At 34.5% G+C, this 15,014-nt stretch overlaps 1 protein-coding gene across 1 annotated transcript; it reads left to right on the top strand.

The window, feature by feature from the left end:
* Positions 1 to 1,589: 1,589 nt before the first annotated feature.
* On the top strand, positions 1,590 to 9,418 carry LOC148606465 (uncharacterized). The gene is made up of 2 exons (XM_088544256.1): positions 1,590 to 1,909; positions 2,048 to 9,418. Exon 2 carries the CDS (start codon positions 2,055 to 2,057, stop codon positions 4,170 to 4,172), a length of 2,118 nt encoding a protein of 705 aa, XP_088400382.1. The 5' UTR covers positions 1,590 to 1,909; positions 2,048 to 2,054; the 3' UTR covers positions 4,173 to 9,418.
* Positions 9,419 to 15,014: the final 5,596 nt, after the last annotated feature.

Genomic DNA, 15,014 nt, shown 5'->3' with positions numbered 1-15,014 from the left:
CCATAGTAAACAGAAATTAATATTCAGATTTTCATACAACCCGTGTTCTTAGGAGATAAAAATTATATAGAATACACAGTAGATTTCAAAATTAAGGGAGATAACTCTGTAAATGACACCGAAATACAATAGAATCTATTGGATTTTCAATGTTGATTATCTCCTAAGAGCAGGCAGATTTGAATGAACAATTACACATTTCATAGTATAGACCCATACAACAACTTAATTACAATAATAAAAATATGTAGCCTTTTTTGGGGTGTATCACATTTTTCAAATTTTGCATGATTCTTACAAAGACAGCTACTTAACATTTTTTTTTCTTCGAAAAAAGAGGGTTCTAGTCTTAGGACGTTCCCAAATGCTTTCATCATGTGTTAAACAAATTAGAGCAACTGTGTCTTACATAATCCTTCATTGGTGGTTCTAGAGGTGAGGGTCGGAGAATTGTAGTCCCTGTATTTTTTTTTTTTTTTTTTTTTTTTGTGGAAAATTTTGTTAGTTCTGTACATGAAATGGATAAAATCAGCATAAAGGTATGAAAGTCTGGACCCTTTATTACAAATTTCTTGGTCATTTTATAAATTTCTGGCCATGGATTCATCCATTTTCCATGTTCAATTCTGAACATTGGTTTTGTTTATGCCCAACTTCCGTATACTCTTTGCCTTCCTTTCTTAGCTTGAATATAGTTGAAATATTAATGCTCGGGCGTTAAACCCCATCAATAAATCAATCAATCATTTCTTAGCTTGTTTTTTTATTATTTTTTGTTTATTGATATCGTTTTTAACCGTGCTTTTGCTATTTAGTAGCAATTCTTCTAATTAGTTATTTCATACTAAACACCAGTTTAAACGTTTACAGTAAACTTCGCTGTAAACATTACCGAAATACAGAAATAAAATTTTAGAAACAATTATCTTAATTATAAAAAACTTTGTAATATGATTGATCAAATTTGTCGAAAACATAATAAAATTGTACCAATAAATTCTTAAAAATTCGAATTCCAATTTATATTGTAAGATAAAAATAAATTCAGTGTTACTGGTAACCGTAATTCCTTTCTGTAAATTAATGCTTTAATTCATAGGACTAACAATAATACCGTCCATAATTTGAATAATTTATCATGAAATTTGAGTCTTTCAACAATAAATGCAATAGATGTATAGGATAAAGTCGGATAATTATGCGAGAATAAAATTCAGTTGTGATCGTTCATGATTAATATATCTGGACATCAAAGGAAGTGTATTACATGGAGTCATCTTCTTTTGATTCAGGTGTAAAATCCTTCACAGCTTACCTGTAAATTTTACCTGAGGCATCCTATTGTCTTTTCCTGTCAATCAAAAACAATGAAATCGACAATCATCATCGATTTCATATTACCTGAAATCAAAAACTTTCGTATTTGACCAAAGATCTGTTGGCATTTCTGTGCTAATTTATGCAAATTGTAATAATTAACCTTTTTTACCAGGTAGTTACTTATTGTTATGGTTCAATTATTCGCAGCAACACTAGTGTTTACAATGTTTACCTTGTAGGTTTCGCACCGGTGTCGATTTTTATTTTTAACTCAACATTAAAATGGGATTACCAAAACCGGTTTTGAATTGTTGAATTCAACTCGCTTTGCTTGGCTGCCTTGACATGGAACTTTGCATATGAATGAGTGTACCTATGAACGGGTTCAACGATTTCGGTAAAAATTTCTTCCATTTTGTTTGAATGACAATATTGTGGACTGTAAAATTCTTGGAACGATAATCTATTGGAACTTTCGATAATAACTGAAATACTATTTCTGTGTAAGACTGGATAAAAGTGGCTCTTAAAGAGACTAATTTGTGAAATTGTTACCATGTTGTAAGAAGGAATTCGCCGTGTTTAAAAGGTAAATATATCACCCAACCCCTAGCTGTCTGTATCAAGTTACCTATATAGTCTTGGCTCTTTACATTTACTTCTCATAACAAACCGCAATTAGATTTTAAATCCAGGAATGTAATCAGTGTTTTCTAATATTTTGTAGTTAAACAATGGTGATCCAAAGAGAAGAACCTGGAGTCCAAGTTTTGACTAAACGGAGGGTCCTTTATATCGGAAGTTCGGTACCTTTGGAAACAACTGAAGGGCTAGAGGCGGTCCAACAGCCTCTCCGGGATCGTTATCCTGTGGGTGAAAATGCCGAAATACAAGGAATTGACTCTTGGCTTTTTATTTTAACGTCCGGAATTCAGGTCCAATATGTGGACGATCCAGATACTGTTGTGTTCTTTCCTATTTCTAGTTTGACACTATGTGCCGCAGTTCGACCCGTAAATGCTATAAACGGCGCTACTGGAGAGGTCGTACCAAAATTCGTGTCGCTTAATTCGGACATAGCATCTCAAAATGCGAAGAATCCAGCAATATTTACCGCAATTACACGACGTGTCAAAGGTCGTAAAGTTCTTGAGTGCCATGGCTTTCTCTGTGCTTCTGACCAGGATGCTCTCGAAGTCGTTAGGTGTACATCAATGGCTGATAAAACTAAACGTCAAAATGGGACGGTAAGAAATGGAACAGCTCCGTATCGAGTGGTAAATGGACAGCCGCCTATAAACAGAAGTCGCCCCGGTTCGTATAGGGTTGTGAATGGGGCTGGACCTCCTTCAATGGTTAATGGGTCCATGAACAGACATTTTATAGACAGACCACCCTCTGCTCGACAAAATGTTCGTCTTTCCGCAGGAGAACAATTTCCAACACAGGTTGAGGATGTTCCACCAGAGTTTTTCGAATCTCCACCCCCACAAGGATACTTTTATCGCCCTAATAATGTACAAGCAAAAAACTTCAAAGTGCAGAAGCAGGAGCCACAGCCGCCATTATCGGCCCGATCCAGTTATATACAGCCAGCAGAAAAGGTACAGCAACCCTCACCGCCATCACCGCCATCACCGCCTGTAGACCCTGTTCCGCCTCCACCAAAACCGCCAACACCAGTAGAAGTTCCTCAATCTTCACCACCGTTGTCACAACAACCACAACAACCCCCAGCACCGGAGCCAAAACCTTATGCACAAGATCAACGCCCTCCACCCAATACGGAGAACAGCTTCCCGCCTCCTCCTAGACCAAGGTATTTTATGCCACCTAGGCCTGGAGCGCCATTTTATCCACCTCCACCACCTTACATGAGGCCGCCATATTACTATCCACCACCACCTCCTCCAATGGCTAGACCAAGATTTTTCTCACCGCCCCCGTATATGCGTGGACCGCCTTATCCGTATCCTTATCCTTATGGCCCGTATGCTCCAAACTTCCGACGACGACGACCAAAACGTAGAGAATCTGAATCACCAAAATCTAAATCGTCTAGATCTGGTAGCCGACATAGCAGACAGAGCAGACATTCAAGCAGAAAATCACAGAAAGATAACACCGAAAGGAAGAGAATTCCGAATGCAGATGTTGATAGTGAAAGCGACTACTCGTTTAGGCCTCGCACACCGCCGAGAGATTATGATTATATGAATGGAGACGCCGAAGCTCCGAAGAGAGAACGCATGAGTCGTCGAGAAGAGTATGATAAACGACGACATAAACCGAGGAGAGAGGACCAAGACGATAGATCACCACCTCCGATGATGTACAGCGGTTTCCGACCATACTATATGTACCAGCCACAAGCATTTGGTCCTTATATGCCACCGGATATGTCACGTTTCCCAAGATCCAACTCTGTTCCACCGCATCTCCGGTATTCGTCGAAAGAAAGGAAAAATGAAAAGAAGAAAAATAAAAAGAAAAAAAATAAGGGCAAAAACAAACAGCAGAGAGGTGGACCTCCTCACTACGGCCCCTATGGCCCAAGGGAAGATGCGTCAATGGAAAGTGCCAGCATGATGGGTGGATATGCATCTGAAATACCACAAGGTGCTCATGCTTATCCCCCAATGGATGGATATTTCTATTATCCACAAAAGCCCCCACGTGACTTTAGACGCGAGAAAAATCAGTTTTTGAATGAAAAATCGTTTTCTCGGCGAGTACAAGAGGAACAGCGCATGTCAAAGGGCAAGAAACAAGACTATTATCCCACCGCGTACGAATTAAACGACGCAGGTGCCGAGGAGCGTTTGAATGAACCAGACTTTACAATGTATTAATAGAGTTTCGTTACGGAAGTATAACCCAAGTGTATATCTGTGATTTTCAATCAAAATTGCTAATTTCCCTGTATGCATTATTCTGTGGATTTTATAGTAGTGATATAATCGTATTCTCCGATGTCGTGACAATAGATATTGGCCAGATAATACAATTCTAAAGGGACATTAAAAATGTCATCCATGGTTAACTTATTCAGTTGGAAATATACAACCTGCAACCCAACCCAAGATCTGATAAGAGACGGAACGAATTTACTATTAAGTGCTATCGTCAGTCAGACGTGTTTAAATCTTTAATTTAAAAGTTATTGTGTTGTATTTTATTTTCTATACAAAGTGCTATGTTTAATACTGTCCTTGATTGTGTTGATATGGTGTATAGTTTTTCTATGGTTTGACCCTTTCTATAAAGAATTTATTTTTAAGCTAAAATGTGCACGAGAGGCTTTAATATAAACTTAAACTTTGCTTCCTTGCATTTTGTTTAAATACACCTCTTCTATTTCACCGTCTTAATGTTTTTCTTTTTTTTAAATGCTTGACTTGTTTAACCTTACGGAGAAATAATTTTGATTGTATTTAGGTAGAAGTAGCATGAAAAAAAATTGGAGTATTATTGTCAAGTTTAAAAGTGAATCCAAAATAAATTTTGTCACAAAGGCGGGACTGCAATTCATTTTAACAAAAAATAACCAGCATTTCTTTTTTTTAAAGAGAATCGTGTGGACAATGTTGTTAGTTTAATGGGCAGGTTTGCCTCCCCTTGACCCCCCTAACAAAAACCCATCCAAATTTGTCGGTCAAAGCCAACAATGTACTTTCAATCCTTTCATAATGACAAAACATGTCCATTAGTTTTCAGACCCCGCCATACGAAATGGCGACGTGTTGTGGGATACCCTCTGAAAAGTTGCGTGATCGTCCCTCTTTCTGTCAGTCCCCCGGTTTGAGGACGGGCCAATCTTTTTTTTTTTTCGTAAACTTGGGACAGTTGTTAAGTACCAGAAAATACAGGTCAGGTTCATTTTTCAGTAAAATTCAAAATGCAGGTTTCGAGTTTGTGCATTTTGAACATTTTGCTATCCTCTTTTTTCCCCCATTACGTGGTGGATTATCAACCAATGCCCTTATTTTTGTCTAAAGAACCATCTACTTGGGGTGCGTATTTAAGGATGTAGACCTAGGGTAAGGGACAACTCATGAAATCAGTAATATGTTTGTATCACAGTAAATTTCACTAATGTCTTTCAACCTATCATTTGAAACAGAATGAAATCAGTCCAAGTTACTTTGATGCTTACATGAGATTGATGTAAAATGGTAAATGCAAACCTTCCAATGATTTGTAAGAGTTACCCTAGGTCTACCTCCTTCAATAAATGTGTTCTACATTTTATTCTCTTGTTGTGGTATTTGATCATTTCACAAAGAATTAATTACTTAATCATTAAATTTCGCATTTCGTTTTTTAAAGTCAAAAAGTTCCTAGTATTAACAATACTTCTTTAATAATTTCGAGGAATATATTAAAATCTTTTTTTTTTTGTGATGCATCCTTTGTAAGCATGCGATATCTATATGAAAAAGTAAATCTTTTAGTGCATCACTCCTTATTAAATGTGCAAAATGCCAGTGTCAGTTTTAAATAAAAAACGAACTTGTAGGTCACGTGCACTTTTACACGCATGTAATGCAACCCCATATTCTTGTACCATAGAAATTACCCTCTTCCAAATTAACTTTTGAGCAGGTTTGCTTTTTACAGTTAAATTTACATACGGTGCCAAAAGCAATATTTCATCGAAGGTGTTCATGCACTTTATTGCCAATTACTTTGGCATTTTTTCTTATTTTGTTAACATATAAAATGATGACCACGAAACTTGCTAAGTTGTATCGTAAGTGTTATTTAAATAGAGACTGCATACTTGTATTCTTAAGTTTTAATTACAGGCATTTTCTTTCTATTGTATATTCAAGCCAAGAGTAACTTGTATTGTCTGTGTAGCAATTCATCATGGCTTGTAAAATGGATGTATATTTTTTTCAAATGTCCGTGTATCAACGAAATCTACGACATAAATTGTTAACAATACATGCATATTTGCACTATAGAGATGAAACTAGTGTATCACTATATGTAAAATGCGAGTTTTGTTTTAAATTTTCTGCTTAACTATGAACTGAAAGATTGTTTTTACTTCATGCACTGTTTTTATTTTTTCTTCATTTTCGGACTTTAACTACTGAATTGGGTTTCGACGAAACCAGATCAATCACCACCCCTTTATCCGACAAATTTAGGAATTGAAACCATTTTGCTCGGTTTTTCAAAATGGTTGCTAGCTCAAAAAGAGGAGATATTCTCATGTAGTTACCGGTAGAAGTTGAGAAATGGTCCACGTGTAAATGTGTGACCTTGTTTCTGTTTTGTACATGTATAAAAATCCACTCTGAATTAATAAAGAATTTCATAAAAAATAGCATAATGCAATATTGTAATTTCTAAATGTAAATCGAAACCCAGATTCAAGGAGAGATGTCTTTAATTTCAATTCAATTGAAAACGTGGGTCCCTTTAAAAGTTTTAATCAATGGACGTGCATTAAACTTGTAAAATCCTTTCATGGAATGAATTGATCTTGTGTACTTGTAATTTGTATATGAAGAATTAAATTTGAATTTGGTTTATGCACATACACATGTACTTGCTATGTGGCAATATTTACATATGTGGTTAAGAAAGAAGGCTGTGTTTGTTCTGAAATGTTTAACGCCTACATGATGTACATTTCTCTAAATATGTACAGTTAAACCGGATTAAACTGAACCACTTACAGACGGAACATTCGTTCGGTTTAGGTAAATGTTCGGATTACACAGTTTCTAAATTCACTTTCAAAAGATTTCTTGTTAAGACAGGTTTCCGGTTTATTCGGGTTTGGATTAGACAGGTTTTTGGTTTATTCGGGGTTTGGTTTAAACATGTTTCCGGTTTCTCCAGGGTTTGGTTTAGACAGGTTTGACTGTACTTGTAAGCAAATTATGATTGAATATACACGATGCTATTCACTGTCCTAATCACGTTACTTAGGCTGGTTTTGTTTACGTTTTTTTAAGTCACATGTTTATAGTTTTGATGAATATTTAAGGTGAAAAATAAGCTCTAAGCCAGGACTTTTTAAAAATGACAAATGACCCTGGCAAGATTTCAAACATTTCTCATTACTATAGGAGAAAAAAAGCTTGGTGTGGGGAAATTCAACTTCGTACAATTTATTTCTTTAGTATTTGTGTAATTATTTCTTGTGGTTAGGTAAAAAAATAATGTAGTCTTGTTTCCTGCTACCAGCAAGAAAAAAAAATAGGTTAGGTATATGTAGGTAGGGAAATTATTGTATTAAAAAATACTTATGTGAATGGGGAAGTATATAGACTTAAAATTAGCCATGAAATGTTCAGGGTTGGCACAAAAAATGAGGTAGGTAAGGTAGCAGGAAACAGACCTATTATCTTTTTGGCCTTCTGTGTGGTACAACAGTAATGTTAGTTTCCACTGTAAAAAAACATCCAATTCATGAATAGAAGGATGGGTTTTTGCCTTATGTTGCAAACCGCACTGTAAACTCTCAATAGTTCTTTCCTTTTTTCGCGTGTAGTGAATCAAACCTTTTAGATTAGATTAAGCATCCAATTTGCTTACTAACTGAGCTCAATATGCATATCAAACTGTCAGGATAACGAACACTATTGAATAGAAGAAACATGCCTTATTTAAACAGGCAGTTTTGTTCCATTGATCGATGGCAGCGTTCGATCAAAACATTACCGGGAATCGATTCCGTGTCCAGTTACGTTTCCGTATCAATTTTTTAACAGCTGTGCATCGATTTCTCTCCTTTAGGTAGACAGGCCATGTTTAAAGTAGATCATGGGTCAAAAATGTAAACAAATACGTTTTTGTTTTGCATTCAGTAGAATTCTAAAGAAGCTATTTTCGAACTTATAGCCAAAATTTCGATTTTGAATTTGAATAACATGAAGTTATGGGTTGTTTTTGCGTTCACTTGTACAACAAGCTCTGGAAAGTTTGTTCTTGGGTTCTATTTCTCTTTTTTTTTTCTTGGGGTGGGGAGGGTTATATTAGGGTGGGGTAAGATATGGGTTGACTGATTTAAAAAGAACTCTTGTGATACTGCTTTTTAAGCTTCCATAATCGTCTGTTTAGTAGACAAGAACTTCTATATGGGTCCATTTTTACCACACTCATTTTCTAGACATTTTAAGCTTAAAAGGGTGTGATATTCTATCTGGAAATATGAAAAAGATCTTGGAAAGGGAGAAATGTATCGTGTCATTAAATCTCGAATTACCATTTAACGTTTGACGAATTTTAAAATGTCATTGAAGGGTGGAACTATATGATGATTAAGGTCAAAATATATGCATGAAAAATTCTAATTCTTTTATGAAGCTTTCAAGTAAAGCTAAGGGTTAATATATATGCATGAAATAAAAAAAAAACTAAACCCATCCCAAAATCATTTGAACATATTTGACTTTTTGTTTGTGCTCATAAAATTTTATATTGTTTATAAACATAAGTTCAAACAACTTCATTTTCAATTTAAACAAATATGGATATTTTCTACTTAACCATTGAACTTGCTTTCTTTTTTGTGATGGTTTGATATGCGCGTACAAATATTAATTCGTCAAAGTGGAAATAAATTTATCATACTCATTTGTATTTAGCACATACTCGCCAAAAGCTCGCGTATCCAATATACTTAGTTATCATCCATATATTTTAACTTAGATTGAAAGGTCACCAATTATATATAATATTAAAGTTTGAATTCGTTCTTTTTTCACATCTTGTACATTAAATTCATTCCTTTCATCTTAAATTGCTCATGACTCTTAGGAAAAATGTATACGTGTATCATATTAAATTTGAATACAGATATTAATGTTTTGAGCTTGTGTATAAACTATAGATACACGCGTGTGCAAAATGTAAAATATACATGTTGCACGTGCTTAGACGTACACGTGATTAATTGTGTCCCGTGTGTAAAAATGTAAACATACAGTACTGTTACTAATGCAATGTATTGTAACTGTATTTTGTCTACAACGCAAAATGTACTATACGTTGCTATGTATTCATGTTGATATTTGTTATGTTTCGTACTCCTTAACTATGTTAAAATTATTAATACATTATATATTTACAGATATTAGTACTTGTGTATTTTTTAAAGTTAGAAGTTAAATTGACGGAGTAATCAAGGGAACCAAGGTTATAGCGAAAGGAAATTTTACGACTAGAAAAGAATTACGTTAATTTAATAATGAGATACTTGAATCAGTCGACATGTTCAGGGCGATATGTCAGTATATTGTGAAGTGCACTGGTTGTTTCCACAGTTTATCTGAATGAAAATGTCGCAAATATAATACATGTTCTCAAACAGTCACACACATAAAAACATAGAAACAGTCGACACTGTGGCAAAGAAGTGGGGGAAGGGAAACAACTCCATTTAAATTTACAGAAATACGACAGTCGTATTCTGAAACCAAATGGGCAGAATATACGTGCCTTATGCATCTCTCTCTCTCTCTCGTCCATTCATTCTAGAAGATGCACCAAGGTTAGAACATAGGAAGCTACAAGGTCTAGTTTCTCTCTCTCTCTCTCTCTCGGTCTAGTTTAGATCATATATTAAAGGGGGGTATCAAGTTTTAACTGCATCTTTTAATGATATTCCTTTCGAAAGGAAAGTCAAAAAATAAAAATAAATACTTATTAAAGGGAAAAATGAAGAGTGGTATTTTCTAGAATGCATACACCTGCGTGAAATCGCTGATATATTAGCGTATTTGTTTGTATTACAATTTTGTTCATTTTTGTTTAAAAATCAGTGGTATAGAATATTTGACGATTAGCGATTTAGAAGACTCCAGTCTTTGATTAATATTGGTAAACTAGTGACCATGGACTGTTAAAGATTATCGACCCCCCCCCAAAAAAAAAAAAAAAATAATAATAATAATAATAAAACAAAACAAAACAAAACAAAACAAAAAAAAACTGTCCATAATATTCAAGGATAGTCAACAAGTTATATTTAAACGCGTTTTAAGGACAAAGTCAAACAGCTGCTCGCTATTTCATGCATATAATACCTTCGGTGATATCAAATTTTATATGGCTCATTCAACAGGTAGTTTGGGTTTCAGTAAAACTGGAAATAGGAGACAACATTTGAGTTTCTATGTCAAAAACTACTTCCAAAAAAGGAAATCTACCTGTTTTATGAAAGCTGGGGCATTTTCCATTTTTTAATAAAACCTTTTTTACAATGTCATAATTTTCTCAAAAGCGTTATTGAAGGTAAATGTATCATTTTAAACTATAATCGAAAGAAACAAAAAGAATGACGCCTGATAGACAGCGTGAAATTTTAATGAAAGTTGTAAGGCATATAAGCGAGAGTAATGGTAAATTTATTTGTTTTTTGTATTTGTTTTTGTTTGTTTGTTTGTTTGTTTGTTTTTTTTTCTTTTTTCTTTATTTTATTGCTTTTTTATGTCACAGTAGTAAGTACTCAGTCGGGGACTGGCTTGCTCATTAGGTGAGAAAAATGATAATTTTTATCAATTTAGATCGAAGATCAGAGTTGATATAGCAGTCGCCAGAGCCTTTAGATTTGTAAAGCCTGTTAGCATCTGAAATTATCTCACACTGATAAAACCATCTTATAATGGTAGAGCCGTAGGTGCTCCAGGGTCTTGAAAGTGCATGGCGAGAGTTTCCTGCACAAGACATACTTGTTGAAATTTTATTCTAAGAGTCTGACGTTTACGTTAATGTGCGTGTCTCTGGAATCAAGTGCCTAGAAATTAAGCGCTATTACACGACACACAGGTGTCTATGTGATAACTTGTAGGATTTGAGCTATATAGCTTATCAACTGAGAAATGTAGCTAGTTGAGAGGGACATGTATCTAAGGGCATGGTTCATTTAAATGTTTGGGGTTTAAGTTCGACTACCCCGGACTTGACTTTTTATGAGGAACTCGGCGGGTGTTTCTAGAAAAGCAGAGGACGCTTACACTACCGGTGCACCTGGTCTATTCTCCCAGTTTTTAGTGGAATCCGAGTTGCTCATTTGCTTTTGTTACTTTGTATGTATGATTTTAGTTACTTTATGTTCTTTGTTATGTTTGTCTGTTTTCCATGTCTGGTCTTTGTCTCTGGATTACATTCTTTTGGATTACTGCTATAACCTTGGTTCCCTTGATTACTCTTTGAATGATTCGACAGACAGTTTCGACCTGGAGATCTTTCAATTGACCTTTGACTTGAAAATTTAGAAACTGGGAAAGGCCAACTAGTAGTTTGTAGTCCAATTATGCAGTATATTGGATGCTTTATGTTATTAGTAATTTATATCTAGGTATTCCATGTAAAGCAACATCGAACCTGCATATTTTGCTAACTGGCACACTGTATGCAACGATGTATCGCATTTATTATATGTCCTTCGTATTCAGAATTCATTATTGACTAACTTTCGAATATTAGCCTAATATGATCAAAACTGGCAATACATACAAAAAAAAAAAGTGCGCCAATACAGGCTTTAGCCGTCCAATGTGTCTTTTACCCATCCAATACGTGATTTAGTCGTCCAATACGGCTTTTACTCGTCCAGTATGTCATATTGTGCTGGTAAAGGTCAATATTAGCCTAGGCCAATATGTCGTATTGGACTAGTTAGTCAATAAAGGTACAACTGCGTTAGGTTTATTTCTATATTAGCTGAGTCATTGGTCCTCGGCTAGTCGAATTGGACGTCGTCAACTCCTCAGTCCAATATGGCTAGACTCGGACCAATAACTAAGCCAATATGGAAACCTTACATGCACAATTATACTGTAATATCAACCAATTACTTGCTTTGAAATAAATACGTTTGAATTCGATACCCGTACTTTCCATTTATCACTGCTTTTATCCCGTATTTTTGCAATTTGACGATTATTGGAGGCGTAAAAATTCAAACGATCGATACAAATTGATTCAGTACATGAGTATTTTGATCTTTTGTGTACTATATATAATGATCAGCTGCGTTGTGTTGTTTCGGAGTTCAATGTAAAATGAGAAGACATGTAATGAATACTTCCGGCATGATATGCGGCGACAAAAAATATCCGGAAGACTAAACATATGCGGACATGGTCATCATTTTAGTTTAAACATATTTATTCAAATATATGCACAAGCAAATACAATATACACATTTACATACAAACTCATGGTAGGATTCGGAAAGAAACTAGATAGCTTATACAAAGTTCCGTGTTCTTAAGAGTAAACTTGCAAGAATATTCTTATAAATAAGATGCATGTGGTATGATTTTCATAATTTACTAGTAAATAAGACAAACGAATAGAAAACAAAAATGGAATTACAAAATTAGTGTAGAGATGCAGTACATGGAAGTCATGCATTTATAAACCTTTTACTTTTGATAATAAACTTCTGAACTTTAAGAAAAACGTCTACATTTTGTTCAGCATTTAGAATATTTGAGCCATACAACAATACATTTACAATAGGTACATCAAGTGCCATAGAAAATATGATTTCATTTCGTAATAAAGTATATTTTGGACAAAAGAGCAAAAAAGTTGATTAGACATGACCACATGTGCAATTAGGGGAATTAACAAGGTTACGACTGAACAGATGTTCGTTGAGTGAAGCACTGTTCATTCGCAGTCTGGCATGTAATATTTGCCCTAGTCTTGTACCCAATAAAGTAAAGATTCGGACATTTTATCAAATGAATACCATACACACATACATTTTTAAACACGAAAATTATTTTTTGTTATCATTAATAAATTGGTCCTATAACCTTGATTTTTTACCTCCAAATATTTGACCTTGAAGAAATCTTTTTTTTTTCGTTTTTCGGACTAGGTGTAAACTTGCTGTGTGAATACACAAATGTCGATTATATAATTTAAAAAAAATGCATACCAGTTGCAAAATGACCAAGCATTTTTGCATATGGCCATGTAAATGTACATTTGTATATTTTTTTATTTTTAATGTCTGAAATTCGCTGCAAAAATGACTGAACACGTTAAAAGTCAAATAGCGGATCCAGAAAGGTTCTGGTGTGGAATCAGCCTTTTGTTGGAAGATTTTGTGCATTTTTTGGGCATAACTTACGTTTGTGTCAGTTCCAGAGTCAGTTAATTATATCATTTTACTTGGTCGGACTTTAGAAGCAATCCATAAAATGTACTATAGCCCCGTCGCATTTTTTTTTGCGCCTGTCCCAATTCAGGAATTTCTGGAATCTGTTTGCCTTGTTTCGTTTCCACTTGAAGTTAACTTCACGTTGATTGAGTATATAGAAGCAACTATTTCGCTGTGCCTGTGTACTTGTTGTTTTGGGGGCAGCTGCAGCCTGACCAGTGCTGTGTTTTCTCGTCGTTTATTGAAGACCTATGGGTGGCTTTTAGCTGACATTTTTCATCCTGGTTGGGCAGTTATCTCTTTCATACATTCACCATATCAATTCCCCTTATATACTAAATACGAACGACTTAAAGTTGTTAGCTATCATACTTACAACAATACTAATGCACAGTCATGCACTATCAAAGTTTTAAGGGAGGAAAACCGAAAATACTTTAAAATCTATAAAGTATTATGAAATATTATAGAAAATATATAAAACGCACTTCTTAGATGTGATTCACCAAGAAGGTAGACGTAGCCTTACTTAAAAGAGAAATATTACCTAATACAGAGTCGTTCGTTAATGGGTGAAGCTAATTCATTACTCGTAAATATTAAAGGGAAAGGAAAGAGAGATGGTAAAAATTTGCTATCTAATGTAAAGACCATTTATAATAACTAGCCTCGAGATTAAAGCAAAACATAAACTGTAAAATATGAAACGTTTGTATAAGCAATTATTTAGCAGACGATAATATATGTATATTTTAATGCATGTTTTATGCATCAGTCACTGCAAGTATCAGGCAGTCGGTAAAACATTGGCATGAAAAAAGACCATTTTGAAAGGTTTTTTTTTGTTTTTTTTGTTTTTTTTTGCATCATCAAAGACAAGGAACTAAGACAAGATTTTGCATTTCATTTTGCTACATTGAGTATTACTTCAGTGAAATGCTCTGACAATGAAAATTTCAAAGGCAGATAACTCTGTCAAAAAATTAATCTTTCTAAAAATTTCTAAACAAAACTATTGATACAGAAATCAAGTAGTGACTTTTTCATATAGAGAAATCATCCTCGAGTGAAATTGTATTTTCAGGGTTGACGGATTTTGACATGCATGTTCCAATTTTGTATGACTCTTATAAATACTTACACTTAAAGTTTATCATACCCACTGTGTCCCAATAGGTATATGCATAAGTTATATTTCTACTGTCGACATCTGTTTATTATTACTGTCATTCGCAAAAGATACAATAGTTAAACTAGAAAAAGACGTACATGCATATTGGCAAATTGTGGTAATTAGACTCTTTAAACAAATGATGCATTGTTACATGTATGCTGCGATCTATCGTGGGTCTTTTTTGATGCCGTAGGAGAAAAGTGATAATAGAATTTTCAGTTGAAAGCTAGTTAGCAATGAGAGCAGTAAAGGACCCCAAGTTGTATCATGTATTAAATGTAAAAAGAAAGTGAATACCTGTCGACTGTAAAAATGAAATTAGTGATATACCACTTTGGTGAAATTTCTAGGTTCTGCACTTATTCCATGTAAGAC

The sequence above is a fragment of the Perna viridis genome, chromosome 9 (assembly GCF_037379345.1).
Source record: "Perna viridis isolate PV_CMFRI_1.1 ecotype Kerala chromosome 9, ASM3737934v1, whole genome shotgun sequence".
Lineage (NCBI taxonomy): Eukaryota > Metazoa > Mollusca > Bivalvia > Mytilida > Mytilidae > Perna > Perna viridis.
Note: the sequence above shows the minus strand (reverse complement) of the source record. Positions and strands in the feature narration are given on the sequence as shown.

Coding starts and splice junctions, on each gene's coding strand:
- LOC148606465 (XM_088544256.1), top strand. CDS start 2,055: ATGGTGATCCAAAGAGAAGAACCTGGAGTCCAAGTTTTGACTAAACGG.